The 13,655-nt window shown below is 43.0% G+C and overlaps 1 protein-coding gene across 4 annotated transcripts in view; it reads right to left on the bottom strand.

Moving 5' to 3' along the window:
• Window positions 1-13,275, bottom strand: part of LOC310770225 (ADP-ribosyl cyclase/cyclic ADP-ribose hydrolase 1-like) — a 33,739-nt gene extending 20,464 nt beyond the window's left edge. Inside the window, exons 1-2 of one of the 4 annotated variants that reach the window (XR_014552000.1) lie at window positions 12,959-13,082; window positions 10,959-11,211 (exon numbers count right to left, since the gene is read on the bottom strand). Coding sequence is in view for 2 of the 4 variants with exons in the window: in XM_083630755.1 (XP_083486881.1) it covers window positions 10,959-11,197 (239 nt within the window). In the remaining 2 variants the exon portion in view is untranslated. Of the gene's footprint in view, window positions 1-10,958; window positions 11,288-12,958 lie in introns of those variants that run through there. The other 3 variants (XM_083630755.1, XR_014552001.1, XM_083630754.1) reach the window with 3 other exon arrangements.
• Between the last annotated feature and the right edge of the window lie 380 nt (window positions 13,276-13,655).

The raw sequence follows: 13,655 nt of genomic DNA, 5'->3' as shown, positions 1-13,655 counted from the left end.
TCAAACCGGTCTTGATTCCATTTGAAAAGGCAGACTGTATGAAGACGCCCATGTCCGCTGTCTGACCTCTGGTGTGGGCAGATAGTAGGCAACCTGGAAACAAATCTTACCACACCAATGTGCATGACGACAGGCAAATACGACATGAAGTGTAGTGGAGGGCGGTGGGACAACCTCTCTGCATTTTAAACCCGTATTGTGTATACAGCCTCTCTGTCTAGCCTAACGCAGGATTAACTGGGAGAGGAGCATGTAGGAAAGCAGGTAGAAAAAGGTTTTGTTTAAAATTTGTTCGGTTTAAAATTGTGGGTCTGTTTCCTTTCATATAGAAAGATGGATACAACAATAAGCTGGGCTCTTACTAAAGTGCCTGTGGCAATATGTTTTTCACATCACAGATGTTTGAGGGAAAGGTCCTTATACTGTAGTTTTTTGTAATGTTTCTCTTTGTTTTCCATGTTTGCACAAAATTACTGTAATTTCAAATGAGCCGTCTTCAGCCAGAAAGAGAAAAGGGAAGATCCAGTTGTTACCAGCAGGAGTCTTGGCTTCTGGGCACTTGAGGGCTAACCTAATTTGGGCTGGGGGCTGCATCGACCCATAGTGCACCCTCTGGAGGCTAAAGTGCAACAGTGGGGGTGGTCAAAATGCAGTTCTCAAGTGTGCCTTCCCAAAGACTTTCCCATCAGCTATTCTGCGCCATTTTTCATCATCTTAATTCATGATTAAATTCAGTAAAAATAAAATAAACAAATGATTTTTGCAGGGTCTGGGCCAGGGAAGGGAGGTCCTTGAGGTACTGTGGTCCTGAGCCATTTAAGGCTTCATAGGGCAAACCCTAGCACTTTGAACTGGGCCCAGAAACCAACTGGCAGCCAATGCAGTCTGATCAGGATTGATGTTATATGCTCAAACTGTCTTGCTCTGGCTACTGAATTCTACACCATCTGAAATTTCCAAACCCTCTTCAGAAGCAGCCCTGTGTATACTGCGTCACAGTAATCTAACCTAGAGGTTACCAGAGCATAGGCAAGAAAAGTTAGGTTATCTCTGTCCAGCTGGGGCACAGCTGGGCCCCCAGCCGCAGCTGATGGATAGCACCCCACACCACCAAGGCCAGGATCCAGGAGCACCCCCAAGCTACATACCTGCTCCTTCAGAGGAAGTGTAACCCCATCAAGAGCAGGCCACCTCCCAGCCATCTGGTCTAAGGAACCACCCATGAACAGTGCCTCTTATCGGGATTGAGCTTCAATTTGTTGGCTCTCATCCAGTCCATTACCAAGGCAAGGCAATGCTCAGAAGTAAGTCCCACTGTGTTAAGTGCAAGTAAGACTGCAGCCCAAGTTAGCTACCGATAAAAGGAAATCTGTCTTTTTAATAAGAAGGCAAAAAATCAAATAGTTCTGAAGATAAATATTAGGATTCCCAGGGTGTGTGTACTGTATAGCTACTGTTTCCACAGGTACTTCCCCAAACTGCTTTCTTCCATGTTCACAGGACATTTGTTTCAACTGTAAGTAAGCTAAACAAGGGGGCAACAAGACAAACCTAGGATGGTGTCCAACATTAGTCATTATTTAAAACTGAAGTCAATGGACTCAAATAAGTTCATTGATTTCAATGGGTCTACTCTGCATAGGACTTAGAAGGGTTCCATCCCATCAATACAACTCTAAACTGGTGGTAGAAGAGAGGGGAGACTTCTACCCTTTTCAAGCCATATTTTCTCAGTCTCAGAGAAGTGGAAAGACTTCCTAGCAAAGACAACCTGTAATACACATTTTTGCTGGAGAAAGAAAATAAATGGTTGTTATGGACATCATTTCCAAGCTTTGGGGAAAAGTAGTCATCCCCCGCTTTCTCCCTTTAAATGTCGTAGAAGTCTGAATGCTTGCTGAATTCAGAAAAAGAGAGCTCTTTCAGGTTTTCTTGCATGCCTCTGAAAGTTCTTGCCAATTTCAGAGGTCCTGAAAAAAATGGCTTTTCAAAGCCTCTTTGTAATCTTTGTTTTCCTTTGGTTTATTACTGCATACAAAGTCCATGACATAAATAAAGCAGAATTGGTCACCAACTCACACCCAGGCAATATCACACTCTGATAAACAGCTAGCAAATTCACATTATTTTTTTTACATGTGCTTCAGTCACAATATAAATGCATATCGGTAAGGGGTCATCCCAGGCTGTAAAGATTTGTTTTAAATTGCTGACATTTGAAGTGATCCTGATTAGTACAGTGTGCACGTGACTGAAGCCTGAAGACTTATGGGCAGACTCCATGCTACACAAACACCTGGAACAATTGCTCAATAAAATTGAACCCTGAACCCTGCTAACTATCTCAAGGGGTCTGAATTTTGAGAACTTTTGGTTCAAGTTTTAACCTTTAAACTAAGAGGGAAATTGACTCTAGTTAAGGATACTCTTGGCCTACTCGAGCATTGCTCCATGATGTTATTGTTGTGAATTAGGGGAGGGCATGTCCTACTGTGATCACAAGTAGGTAAAGGGACCCCTGACCATTAGGTCCAGTCATGGCCGACTCTGGGGTTGCGGAGCTCATCTCGCTTTACTGGCCGAGGGAGCCGGCGTACAGCTTCCGGGTCATGTGGCCAGCATGACTAAGCCGCTTCTGGCGAACCAGAGAAGCGCATGGAAACACCGTTTACCTTCCCACCGGAGCGGTACCTATTTATCTACTTGCACTTTGATGTGCTTTTGAACTGCTAGATTGGCAGGAGCAGGGACCGAGCAATGGGAGCTCACCCCGTCGTGGGGATTCGAACTGCCAGCCTTCTGATCGGCAAGTCCTAGGCTCTGTGGTTTAACCTACAGTGCCACCTGCGTCCCTGCGATCACAAGTACTTGAAATTATATCCAGCTGTCCTCTGAATGGATAGGCCAACGACTGGACCTAATGGTCAGGGGTCCCTTTACCTTTATCCTCTGAATGACCCGCCATCTCTGCACAAGCAAGAGGAACTCAGCAAGGCAACTAGGAAAGATGACAAAGGGAACTCTCCACAGCTAAACCTCACTCTTACCAGAGATAAAGTGGGTACTTTGAACTCATTGTTTTTGGTACACTGTATATTCACAAACCCCATACTCACATGTTTGGTATGTACAGTCGTACCTTGGAAGTTGAATGGAATCCGTTCCGGAAGTCCATTTGACTTCCAAAACGTTTGGAAACCAAAGCGCAACTTCTGATTGGCTGCAGGAAGCTCCTGCAGTCAATCAGAAGCTGCAGAAGCCCCATCGGACGTTCAGCTTCCAAAACTAGTTTGCAAACTGGAAAAGTCACTTCTGGGTTTGCAGCGTTTGGGAGACAAAACATTCGAGAACTAAGCTGTTCAAAAACCAAGGTACGACTGTATACAATTAGATGGTTGTAGGAAAGATGGAATCAACTTCAGCAACCAAGAAGTTGTAATTAGGGGAAGTTACTTTTCACATTTTGTCTTTATTTCAGTTTGATCCACCTTTGGGTGCCCAAGTATTCCTGGAGGTATCTATCATCTAAAAATGGGAATATTCACTTTGGCATTTTTGTTAAATAGCACTTTCTGAAATCCAAGGTTGAGGATTTTACCTCTGCACAGTTTGCCAAGTGCAAAAGGACCGTCAATGGGCACTGACTTCCAGACATTTCTAAAAACCACATTCTGAATGAGATGGCAACTTACAGGCAAATGACCAAGCGGCCGTTCTTGGTCCAGAGCAGAGATGCTGCGTTTCCTGGGTTACCAAGAAGAAAACTGGGACATACGAGCCATCAATCCTGAGTAGACTCTGAGTTTTTGCTTTAAGTGTGGAATTTTAATGAGACATATCTGCCCTTTTGTCCTATCATCATACTTCTCTTAAATTTAAAAATGCATGTATGAGTTGAATGGAACTTAGGTTAAATGTTCTAGTTGAGGACTTTGATGACCCCACAGTGCATTCTAACTACTCATGATTTATTATACAGTGGTACCTCAGGTTACATACGCTCTGCTAACCCAGAAATATTACCTCAGGTTAAGAACTTTGCTTCAGGATAAGAACAGAAATTGTGCTGTGGCAGCGCGGCGGCAGCAGCAGGAGGCCCCATTAGCTAAAGTGGTGCTTCAGGTTAAGAACAGTTTCAGGTTAAGTACGGACCTCCGGAACGAACTAAGTACTTAACCTGAGGTACCACTGTATTTTTAATGGCTTTATGAATGTGTGCAAATAAGGATGTAGGGGGGAAAGGGACGACCCAAATGCTATTTAGCTCACTCTTTTGTGGGGGATGTTTATTCAAAGAATGTCAAATCTGTGCACAAATAGTTCTCCCTGCAAACATTACCTAAAACTTTAATTCTTTCATGCCAAACTCAGTGGCTTTCAGAAGTAATAAAAACACTGCAGTTAAGTTTGCAAGTTTTCAGACCCATAGTGTTGGTGCAATACAGAGAACGAGCAAGAAAGGAGAATTCCTGAATGAAAGTGCTCTTTGATGAGAGAACCCCAGAAGAGATTTAAAATCACAAAATCTGCAGCAAAGTAAAGGGTGGAAATATAGGTTAGATTGTTAGATTTTTAAAGTATGTGTCCTTCCAAGTGAGTTCCGGAATGTCTGCTTGTTTCTTTCCAAAGTTTTCCTCTTCCCCCAGCTGAGGAAAAGATCACACCTGGACAAGTTTTAAAAACGGTTTACTTACAAAATTCATGTCCTTCAGAAAAGTTGCATGGGCAGTAATATTTAGCTTAGTTACAAAGTGGTGATCGTTCCTAAATTATTGGTCTCGGAACTCAGGTGGCTTGTGAGAACCATATGTTTTAGCTGGCGGAAGCAGCTCCAACCTCTTCACACACTCACTGAGCTTCTCAGGTAGACTGGAGGAGAACAAAGGCTTGATTACCTAGTTCCTCCCAATCTGAGGGGAAGTGGACATAGTAACCTAGCAGGACAGCTTACTGTACGGAATTAAGCCCTTCATGAATTGATTAAACTTAAGCGTTTTGTTTTTTTGAGGTTGGTTATTCCACACATAGAACCTATGACAGAATTTGAAACTGGAAATAAAAATACATAGTAAACAAGAAATTAATGTCTATTAAAAAGGGTGTACTGTGCCTAGAGCTCACAAACTGCTTGCACTAATGAAACTCCCTGTTGCAAAATGTGCCTGGAACGATGGGAGTTTCTAACACTGGTCCTTGCACTCAGACAGTTCACTGTAACTCTCCATTTCCCCTTTCCTTTATTTTAAAATGGGAAAGTAAATGATATTTCAAATCTAGGACTAGGTTGTTGGTGGTGGTGACACACATTAAAAACAGAAGTAGGCATGGGCACTTCCACCCTCTATCAGCAACTGAAATTATATATAGATTTTTTCATGCATAGGCACCAGCAGGGTACATGTGATACTCCTAGAGATTGAAGCGGAGAGGGAGAGATTTAACTCTTACCCTCCCTAGGAACATCCTATGCACACAAAACAACTATGGGTGGGGGACCTTTTTTGTGCCTAAGTGCTGCATGCTGGGGTGTTTGAAGTGGGGATGGTCATAGCTGGAGAGGAGATAGAGAAAAGTGCCTCCCCACCCCCAAACAACAGCCTCTTGTGCCACAATTTAGCTTGAAGGAAAGCTAGTGACCACTATTTATCCAAATGAACATGAGCCATCAAGTCCCTCTGCTAAATTGCAGCCTGAAATGGTATTGTGCGGAAATGTTTCATGAACTGATTCTGTATGAACTGGCTCTTACTTGAAACGCCCTAAGTGATTCACATGGTTCTAGCAGGAACCATGCATTTTTCAAGTGCACTTACACTTCCTTAAGCTGAATTTAGCAATAATAAATAATTATAAGTAGAATGACAAACATATAAATTTAGCTCTGGAGATGAGCACCTCCCAGAGGATTTTTCAGCACAACTGGGTCAGTTGCAGTGCCCAGAAAGGTTTTTAATTAAACGGTGATGCAGACATGATGGAGGACTAAAGGAAGTCTGGGCAAGAATTTGTGGCACTAAAATGTTTAGTCGTTGAAGCAAAGCCAGAAACTTGGAACAAAGAAGTCTTTTTCCCCCTTCACAAGCACAGGCTTTCAATCACTGAAGGGGTAGGAGGTATTGCCCTTCTCAGGAACTTATCAAGCAAACGAAAGAAAGACCAAGACAGATGCCATGGGCTCTGTGACATTCCTTCTGAAATAATGTTGGTGACTAGAAGTATTAATAATAGGCCTAAAATGAGAAATGAAGGCCATGGATTGGGGGATGAGGAAGATAGGCGAACTAATGCCTGTGTACTGGAAGATGCAAAGATCACCAGTGTGGAAGCAATGATTCTTCAACATCAACTTCGTTGGACTGGTCATGTTGTTCGGATGCTTGGTTATCACCTTCCAAAGCAACTACTCTATTCCGAACTTAAGAATGGAAAGCGAAATACCGATGGACAACAAAAGGGGTTTAAAGACACTCTCAAGAAAAGAAAAAAGATACTCTCAAGGCAAATCTTTAGAAATGTAGTATAAGCACCGATAACTGGGAAACACTGGCCTGCGAGTGCTCCAACTGGAGAACAGCCATTACCAAAGGTGTCAGGGACACACAAACTCTGGGCGAAAAGGAGAAAGGAGCTAAGAGGAAGGCACATTTGGCAAAACCTCACCGTGATCAACTCCCGCCCAGAAATCTGTCCCCACTGTGGAAGGACTTGTGGATCCAGAATTGGCCTCCACCGTGACTTACGGACTCACTGTTAAGACCGTGTTCATGGAAGACAATCTTACTTGGCTATGAGTGATTACCAAAGAAGAAGATTGCACTAGATGAAACATTAAAAATAGAACAAAATCATGATACTGATGTTCAGAAGCACCTACTTTGTGATCAGAGCTCTTTAGAGAAAACCATTTCCTGCCAACATGAATAAGCTGGACTGTTTTTAGGAGTTATCATGCTGGATTGAAGAAATTTCCAAAAATAGGCATCTTGTTAGTGTGTAGAATTTAGCATTTATTTTCAAATTTTCAAAGCAATTCACATGCATTCCCCCCTTCTTTAAATCCTTGAAAACAATCCTGTGAAATAAGTCAGCATTGCCATCATCTCCATATGAAAAGGCTGAGGCAGTGTTGGGTGGCGAGCTTAAGAATTCATCTACTGAATTCAAAGCAGAGGCAAGAGTCCCAGTTCTTGATTCTGACGTAAAACACTCAGAATTTGGGTTCGGGGTCCCAAAAGGGTCCGCTACGGTTGGAGGAGAAGACGGGTGATGTCCAACCACGGAGAGAAAGAATCATGTGGCTTTTTAAAAGCACAAATCCTTTATTCCGTTGCAACCGGGTACCCTACACAAAGGCGACAAAAGGTATGAGGAACCCCGCCCAAAGGTAAGTTCAGAATTTTATAGAGTCGCGGTTGTGGGGGGTCTTTTTTGTCACATGTTCGTCAATTTACAAGGTAAGGGGGAGGGACATAGTGCAAAAGGGAGGTTCGGGTGCAAGATACAAGGTGGGGTGCAAATCCTATCTATATGAGTAAGGTAATACCTGGAAGACGCGGGTGGTGCTGTGGAAGCTTATCAGGTTCCTTGATGAGAAGAGAAGCAGTAGATGGCAAACTATCTTTTCTGGCAGACAGCTGCTCATCATTATCTTCCTTCAGAAAAGGATGCTAGAGCTTTAGCCCTTTCAGTGTTGTCGTCCCAGACAGCCTAATCAGTAATGATGGATGAGGGGAGCTGCTGGAGTTGGAATCCAACAACATCTGGAGGGCTCTACAATAGGGAGACTTCTTTCCTAGAACCATATTGTCGAGTAAGAAGGGATCCCAAGGGTCATCTAGTCCAACCCCTACAATGCAGAATCTCAGCTAAGGAATCCGTGACAGGTGCACCCAAGCTCTGCTTAAAAACCTCCAGCAAAGGAGAGTCCACAACCTCCTGAGGCTGTTCCACTGTCAAACAGCTCTTACTGTCAGAAAGTTTTCCCCGATGCTTAGTCAGAATCCCCTGTCTTGTGACTTTAATCCACTGGTTCGGGTCCTAGTCTCCAGAGCAGGAAAAAACAACCTTGCTCCATCTTCCATGTGATAGCTCTCGAGATAAGGTAAGCTTGCTTGACCTTAGTACAGTTGGATGTTTGAAATGCACAATATACTATAGAGGTCTCTCTACATCACAAAAGGTTCAGTTGACAAGAAGGAAGAAAAAAGGAAGGAAGTGATGAAGACATAGAATTCTTCTCTGTGCACCAGAGAGACAACTTCAGGTGGAGCTAGAGGGGTTGAAGGACTACAGTGCCCAGGAAGTCACAGACGGACTTCCTCCCTGCCAGAAAGCAGAACGAACCTGGAACTATTTTTCTTTTTACATTTTTCTCCCTCCTGGTTAGAAAGCAGAATAATAGGTTGCATTTTCTTTCTTTCTTTTCATTATCTTTCGCTTTAACTACCTGCAAACTCCAATTTCCTTAAATACATTTGATTTCACTTTTCAGTCCTACAGGATAAATTCCTCAGCCCTTCTCACACTTCAGTGGAGTTCATGCTCCTAAGGAAGATAAAAGGGAGTTATTTTGTAAGATGTTTTAGACTCATTCTCCCCACCACTCAAAAAATAGGGATTAGAGGTTTCATGGCAGCCTAAAATCAGGCAACTAAAGATTTGTGTCTTTAAGATAGTGACAAGGGGATTGTATGTGACCCTCACACATAATCTCTACAGAGACTAGATTAACTGTATTAAAATAATCTGACCCACTTCCTGTGGTAAAACAAAAGAGGGGAGTTTACGGGATCAGAGGAAATGCTTTGAGGTATCACAGTGCTCTTCTGAGAAATGACTACCCACTCAAAGAGCAGACGGACACGTCTTCTGTAATGCTCTACTCAAAGCTTACAGAGCTCCACAGAGAACCTATTCAAGGACCAGTTCAGATCAGATCACAACATATCAGAAGCAGAGAGTAGGTACATAACCCAGACAGCTGACTATCAGCTAAAGAGGTCCAAGAAGTCAAAATACCACAGAAGCCAATTACCGCTAAAGCCAAAATACCACAGGAGACGGCAGCTTGCCAACCTACTCAACTCCAAAGTATGATGACTAGGCAGTTTTGGTTTCTGAGCAAATAAAAGCTAATCACTGGTTTTTTCAAAATTGGGGAGAAGGATTCTTGCTTTGGCAGCACATATACTAAAATTGGGGAGAAGGAGGTCTACATGATGCCACACAGGAAAGGAGGAGGAGGAGAGACACATTTTGCAAACCATTTCCATGTAGAAAGAGTGTGCATCCTATATGTGGATGATCATGGGCTGAAGGCACATGAATGCAACTTGAACATGGGTTGCTTCAAACAACAACAATATACAAGTCTACTTTGCATATGGTCTTGGGCAATTTTCTGGTGTATATAGGTATATGTGTAAATGTAATCCATAATTTACATGCAGCAACCATTATATTTTATGTACAAATGTAAGTGCACTGCACATATTATATGTAGGAATTTTATCAAATTTGAAGCCGCTACAACAACAACAACAACAACAACAACAACAATTTATTGTTTTTATTGGGTTTCCCCAGCTACTATGGGCAGCTCCCAACAGAATATTAAAAACACGATAAAAGATCAAACATTTAAAACTTCCCTAAACAGGGCTGCTTTCAGATGTATTCTAAAAGTCGGGTAGTTGTTTATTTTCTTGACATCTGATGGGAGAGCGTTCTACAAGGTGGGCGCCACTACCGAGAAGGCCCTCTGCCTGGCTCCCAACATTTACCCAGATAAAGGCTGAGCAGATGAAAAGTGAGCCTTCTGGTGAATATCTCAACAGGTCTTTCGGTAGCAGATGCCAAACATTCCTCATATGGCCAAAGTCTGCTTCTCACCAACCTCTCCCTCTAGTCAGAGACAGTATTATTTCCTCATTGCAACATTGTGATAAGGTTCAACAAATGCTATTACAAGATACTGTACTGATAAGGTTCAATAAGTTCTTCTGTTGACAAGTTTTTACAACATGCCTCTGAGCACCAAAGCTAGTAAGATAATGAAAATATTGTGATTTTAGTCCCAATCAACCACATCTTTTCTCATGTATTTGGTGATTTCAACACTTTTCCCCTGGCCCTTATTTGAAAGTCAAAGACTGCAGCCCTAAACCCAATGTACTGATTTCATTGAATTTAGTAGCCCTTGTTTCTGAGTAAGCCACACATAGAATTGCACTACCAGGCAGTAATTCGGTTCATACTTACCTGGCAGCTATTTCAACTAAATGAAGTTGGATTAAGTTCTGAAGAAATATGGGTAAAACTGTACTGGGAGCCTCGAACCAGGAACAAGAAGCCCCCAAGTTAAAATGTCATTTCTGTCGTAACATCACTAAATGGCCTTGATCAAGTCAGTATTCTTTAGACACACGCCTCCCCCGCTTGCATCTCCAATAACATTAACCTACATCACAATGCCATTGTATGGATTTCTTAAGCACTTCAAAAACTGTGAACACTGTAAGTATTGCTTAAAAAAAAATACATTTCTGACCCGTCCAATCTACTTACTCATACATACAGGAAACCCTCCCCTGCTTTCATTTAAAATACCCACTTCTAAATACCATCTTTGCTTGTGCAATTCTTACACTTTTAGCAGCTGTGTAACGGGCCAGAATTCAAAAGGTGGAACTTTCCCAAATCACTGCATGCTGGAGAAAGCCAAGCTCCTTCATGCATATAAGAGAGATATAAAAGCCCTGAACAATTCCAATGCAGGAACTGTTCAGCTAGTTTTCAGTCCAGCTTTTTAGCACTTTGGGGAGGAAATGAACAGCTTCAGATCTCAGCCTATACATTTTTCTCTAGAATAGCTGCCGTCCAGTTTCTCTGCTGCTCCTTCTTTGTCTACACAGCGCACTGCTGCTTTTATTCTTCAAAAGTGTATTCTTAGCACTCACCTGAGCTCAGGATTCACTATGGCAATGTAGTTGTGACATCTCCCCAAGACGATTTCATGCAGCTGTTTAGTGGTCCCTTGGCCTTTCCACTGCAATACTTCTGAGGCAGGAGTTCCTTTCCTTCCAGGTATGAACACAGCAAGCAACACAACACTCACTAAGGCAACTAAAACAACCATGGTCCCTGCCAATATCAGTTTGTGCCGCTGGGTCCTGGAAGAGCTGCTTGGAAAGGGCATCTCGCTGGAAGTTTCTGAAAAGCAGCAACAGCTGCTGCTTCTGTTTCGTTCATCCTTGGCAGAAAAGTCACTTTCTTATATCTCCTCCCCCTCCTCCTTTCTCCCTTTCTGTTTCTCTCCCCCCCCCCCTCATGTAAAGACCAATGAGCAGAGGAGCATGAGTTGCATTTCTATTGGTTAAGATAAAAAGGCTGCACCCAAAGCAGGGCTGTTTTCTGCAGCACCCTGCAAATTAGATATAGTGACCAGACATTCCTGTTCTTAAATACATTGTCTGTATTTAGGTCTGCTACACAGTCTTTGTAATCTCCTTCTCACAAGGAGGGCACTCATGTCCCACCCTTGTCAAAAACTGCAGAGGGAACATTTTGCAAAGTAAATCAAGGGCTGTCTGAAACAGAGAGAAAGGAATCCCTTCCAGCCAGTGTTTTCTTTTCTAAAAAAAATAAAATACAGTGGTACCTTGGGTTACGAACTTAATTCGCTCTGGAGGTCCGTTCTTAACCTGAAACTGTTCTTAACCTGAGGCACCACTTTAGCTAATGGGGCCTCCCGCTGCCGCTGCACTATTTCCGTTCTCATCCTGAAGCAAAGTTCTTAACCCGAGGTACTATTTCTGGGTTAGCAGAGTCTGTAACCTGAAGCGTCTGTAACCCGAGGTACCACTGTAACCCAAGGTACCTGGAATTAGTTGCTCCGGGTTGCGAACTTTGTCCCAGGATGAAAACGGAAATTGTGTGGTGGTGGCATGGTGGCAGCAGGAGGCCCCATTAGCAAAAGCGCGCCTCAGTTTAAGAACAGTTTCAGGCTAAGAATGGACTTCCAGAACGAATTAAGTTCATAACCCGAGGTACCACGGTAATGTTTAGGGGTATTCTCATTTTGACTCAAGAAAATCACCATTTCATAGTTCAAATCAGGAAAAATAAATAGAGTAAATGGACAAAAGTGCAACGATTCACAAACTGTTTAGGAGTATGCACAGGGCCGGATTTAGGTTTGATGAGGCCCTAAGCTACTGAAGGTAATGGGGCCCTTTATATGTCCAGCTGTCCTTTGTCAACAACAAATTGCTGCTGTTTCATGTGTTGAATATATGCCATATGGTAATTTATGGACCTAATAGGTATCTAAAGCCATTTGCACATAACAAATAGAAGCCTACACAACACAAAACATTGTTGTTGTATGCAGGTTTTATTTTATTTGTTTTTTATCTTATATTTTGGAAATGTACATCCAGTTTTTCCCCTTTAATTTTTTTGGGCCCCCCCAAGAGAGTGGGGCCCTAAGCTATAGCTTGCTTAGCTTATATGTAAATCCGGCACTGGGGTATGCATCTCCCCCCAAAAAGCACTGTTTCCAGCTATTAAACAGTTCTTATTCTTCTCTTCCTAATTCCCATCTTTTTGCAAGGCGGTCTGCCAATATGTTTAAATTGAATGCAAACCTTCGTTACAAAGTATGCTGATATAAATAAACTGGGCGGGACCATAGTTTTGGAATTCTCCTTAAAAATAAAAAGACATTCTCAACAAGCCAAATAACAAGGTAGTTTGTGACAACTTTCAGAGCGGTAGCGTGTTAGTATTTTGCAGCAAAAATTACTTTCCCTGTGGCACATTAAATGCTAAGGATAAATTTATTATCAAAAAGCAAAATCAACAAGAAAATTTCCAAAATCCACATTAGAGCAAGCAAGGCCTTTATTTGCCCAACCAAAATGTCACAAAATTGTAAGCAAGCTTTCGAATTCTTTACGCTTTATAAGATAAAGCCCTTGTTGTTTCCATAAGAAATGCAGCTGGAGATGCTTTATCCCAAGTAAGAGGTTTTCTACATATTCCTCTAGTGAAAGCTTAACTGACTGGTCAATTCAGGTGGAGGCTGGACTTGGTGCCTTCCGGCTCAGCTGGCCGCTTCATGCCGCGGTGGCCACGGCAGACGGAGGCTCTGGGCGCGACGCTGCTTCAGCGCGGCATGGCGGAGGCGGGCGAGGGAGGTGAGCTGATGCCGGGAGGCGCTGCGTCCAGCCTCCGCCTCTTCCCTGGTGCCCTCCAGAACTTGGCGCCCCGCGCCACTAGCCTCTATGGGTAAGACGCCCCTAAGGCGCTCCCAGGTAACCTCAGCTTCCTCCATATAACAAAACCTCAACAATGCATAATAACAATCATTGCAGAGTTCTCCTAGTGGTGCAGCAGTAAAACTGCAACACATTTGCACAGCTTAAGCAGGGTCCAGTATGGTTTCCAATTGGATGGGGGACTGAGATTCTTGCACTGCAGAGGATGAGAGTAGATGACCCTCAGGGTCCATGCCAACTCTACAATTCTATGATTCTGTTCTTTTACAATAGGCTCAGCAACAAAAGAGGCTGAAACTTTCTCACCATGGGAACTGTTACACGGAAGACAGAATCGGGAGTCAAGACGACCTTAACAGATTGGAGAACTGGGCC

Source organism: Podarcis filfolensis (genome assembly GCF_964270895.1).
Source record: "Podarcis filfolensis genome assembly, chromosome: 9".
In the NCBI taxonomy this organism is placed as follows: domain Eukaryota; kingdom Metazoa; phylum Chordata; class Lepidosauria; order Squamata; family Lacertidae; genus Podarcis; species Podarcis filfolensis.
Note: the sequence above shows the minus strand (reverse complement) of the source record. Positions and strands in the feature narration are given on the sequence as shown.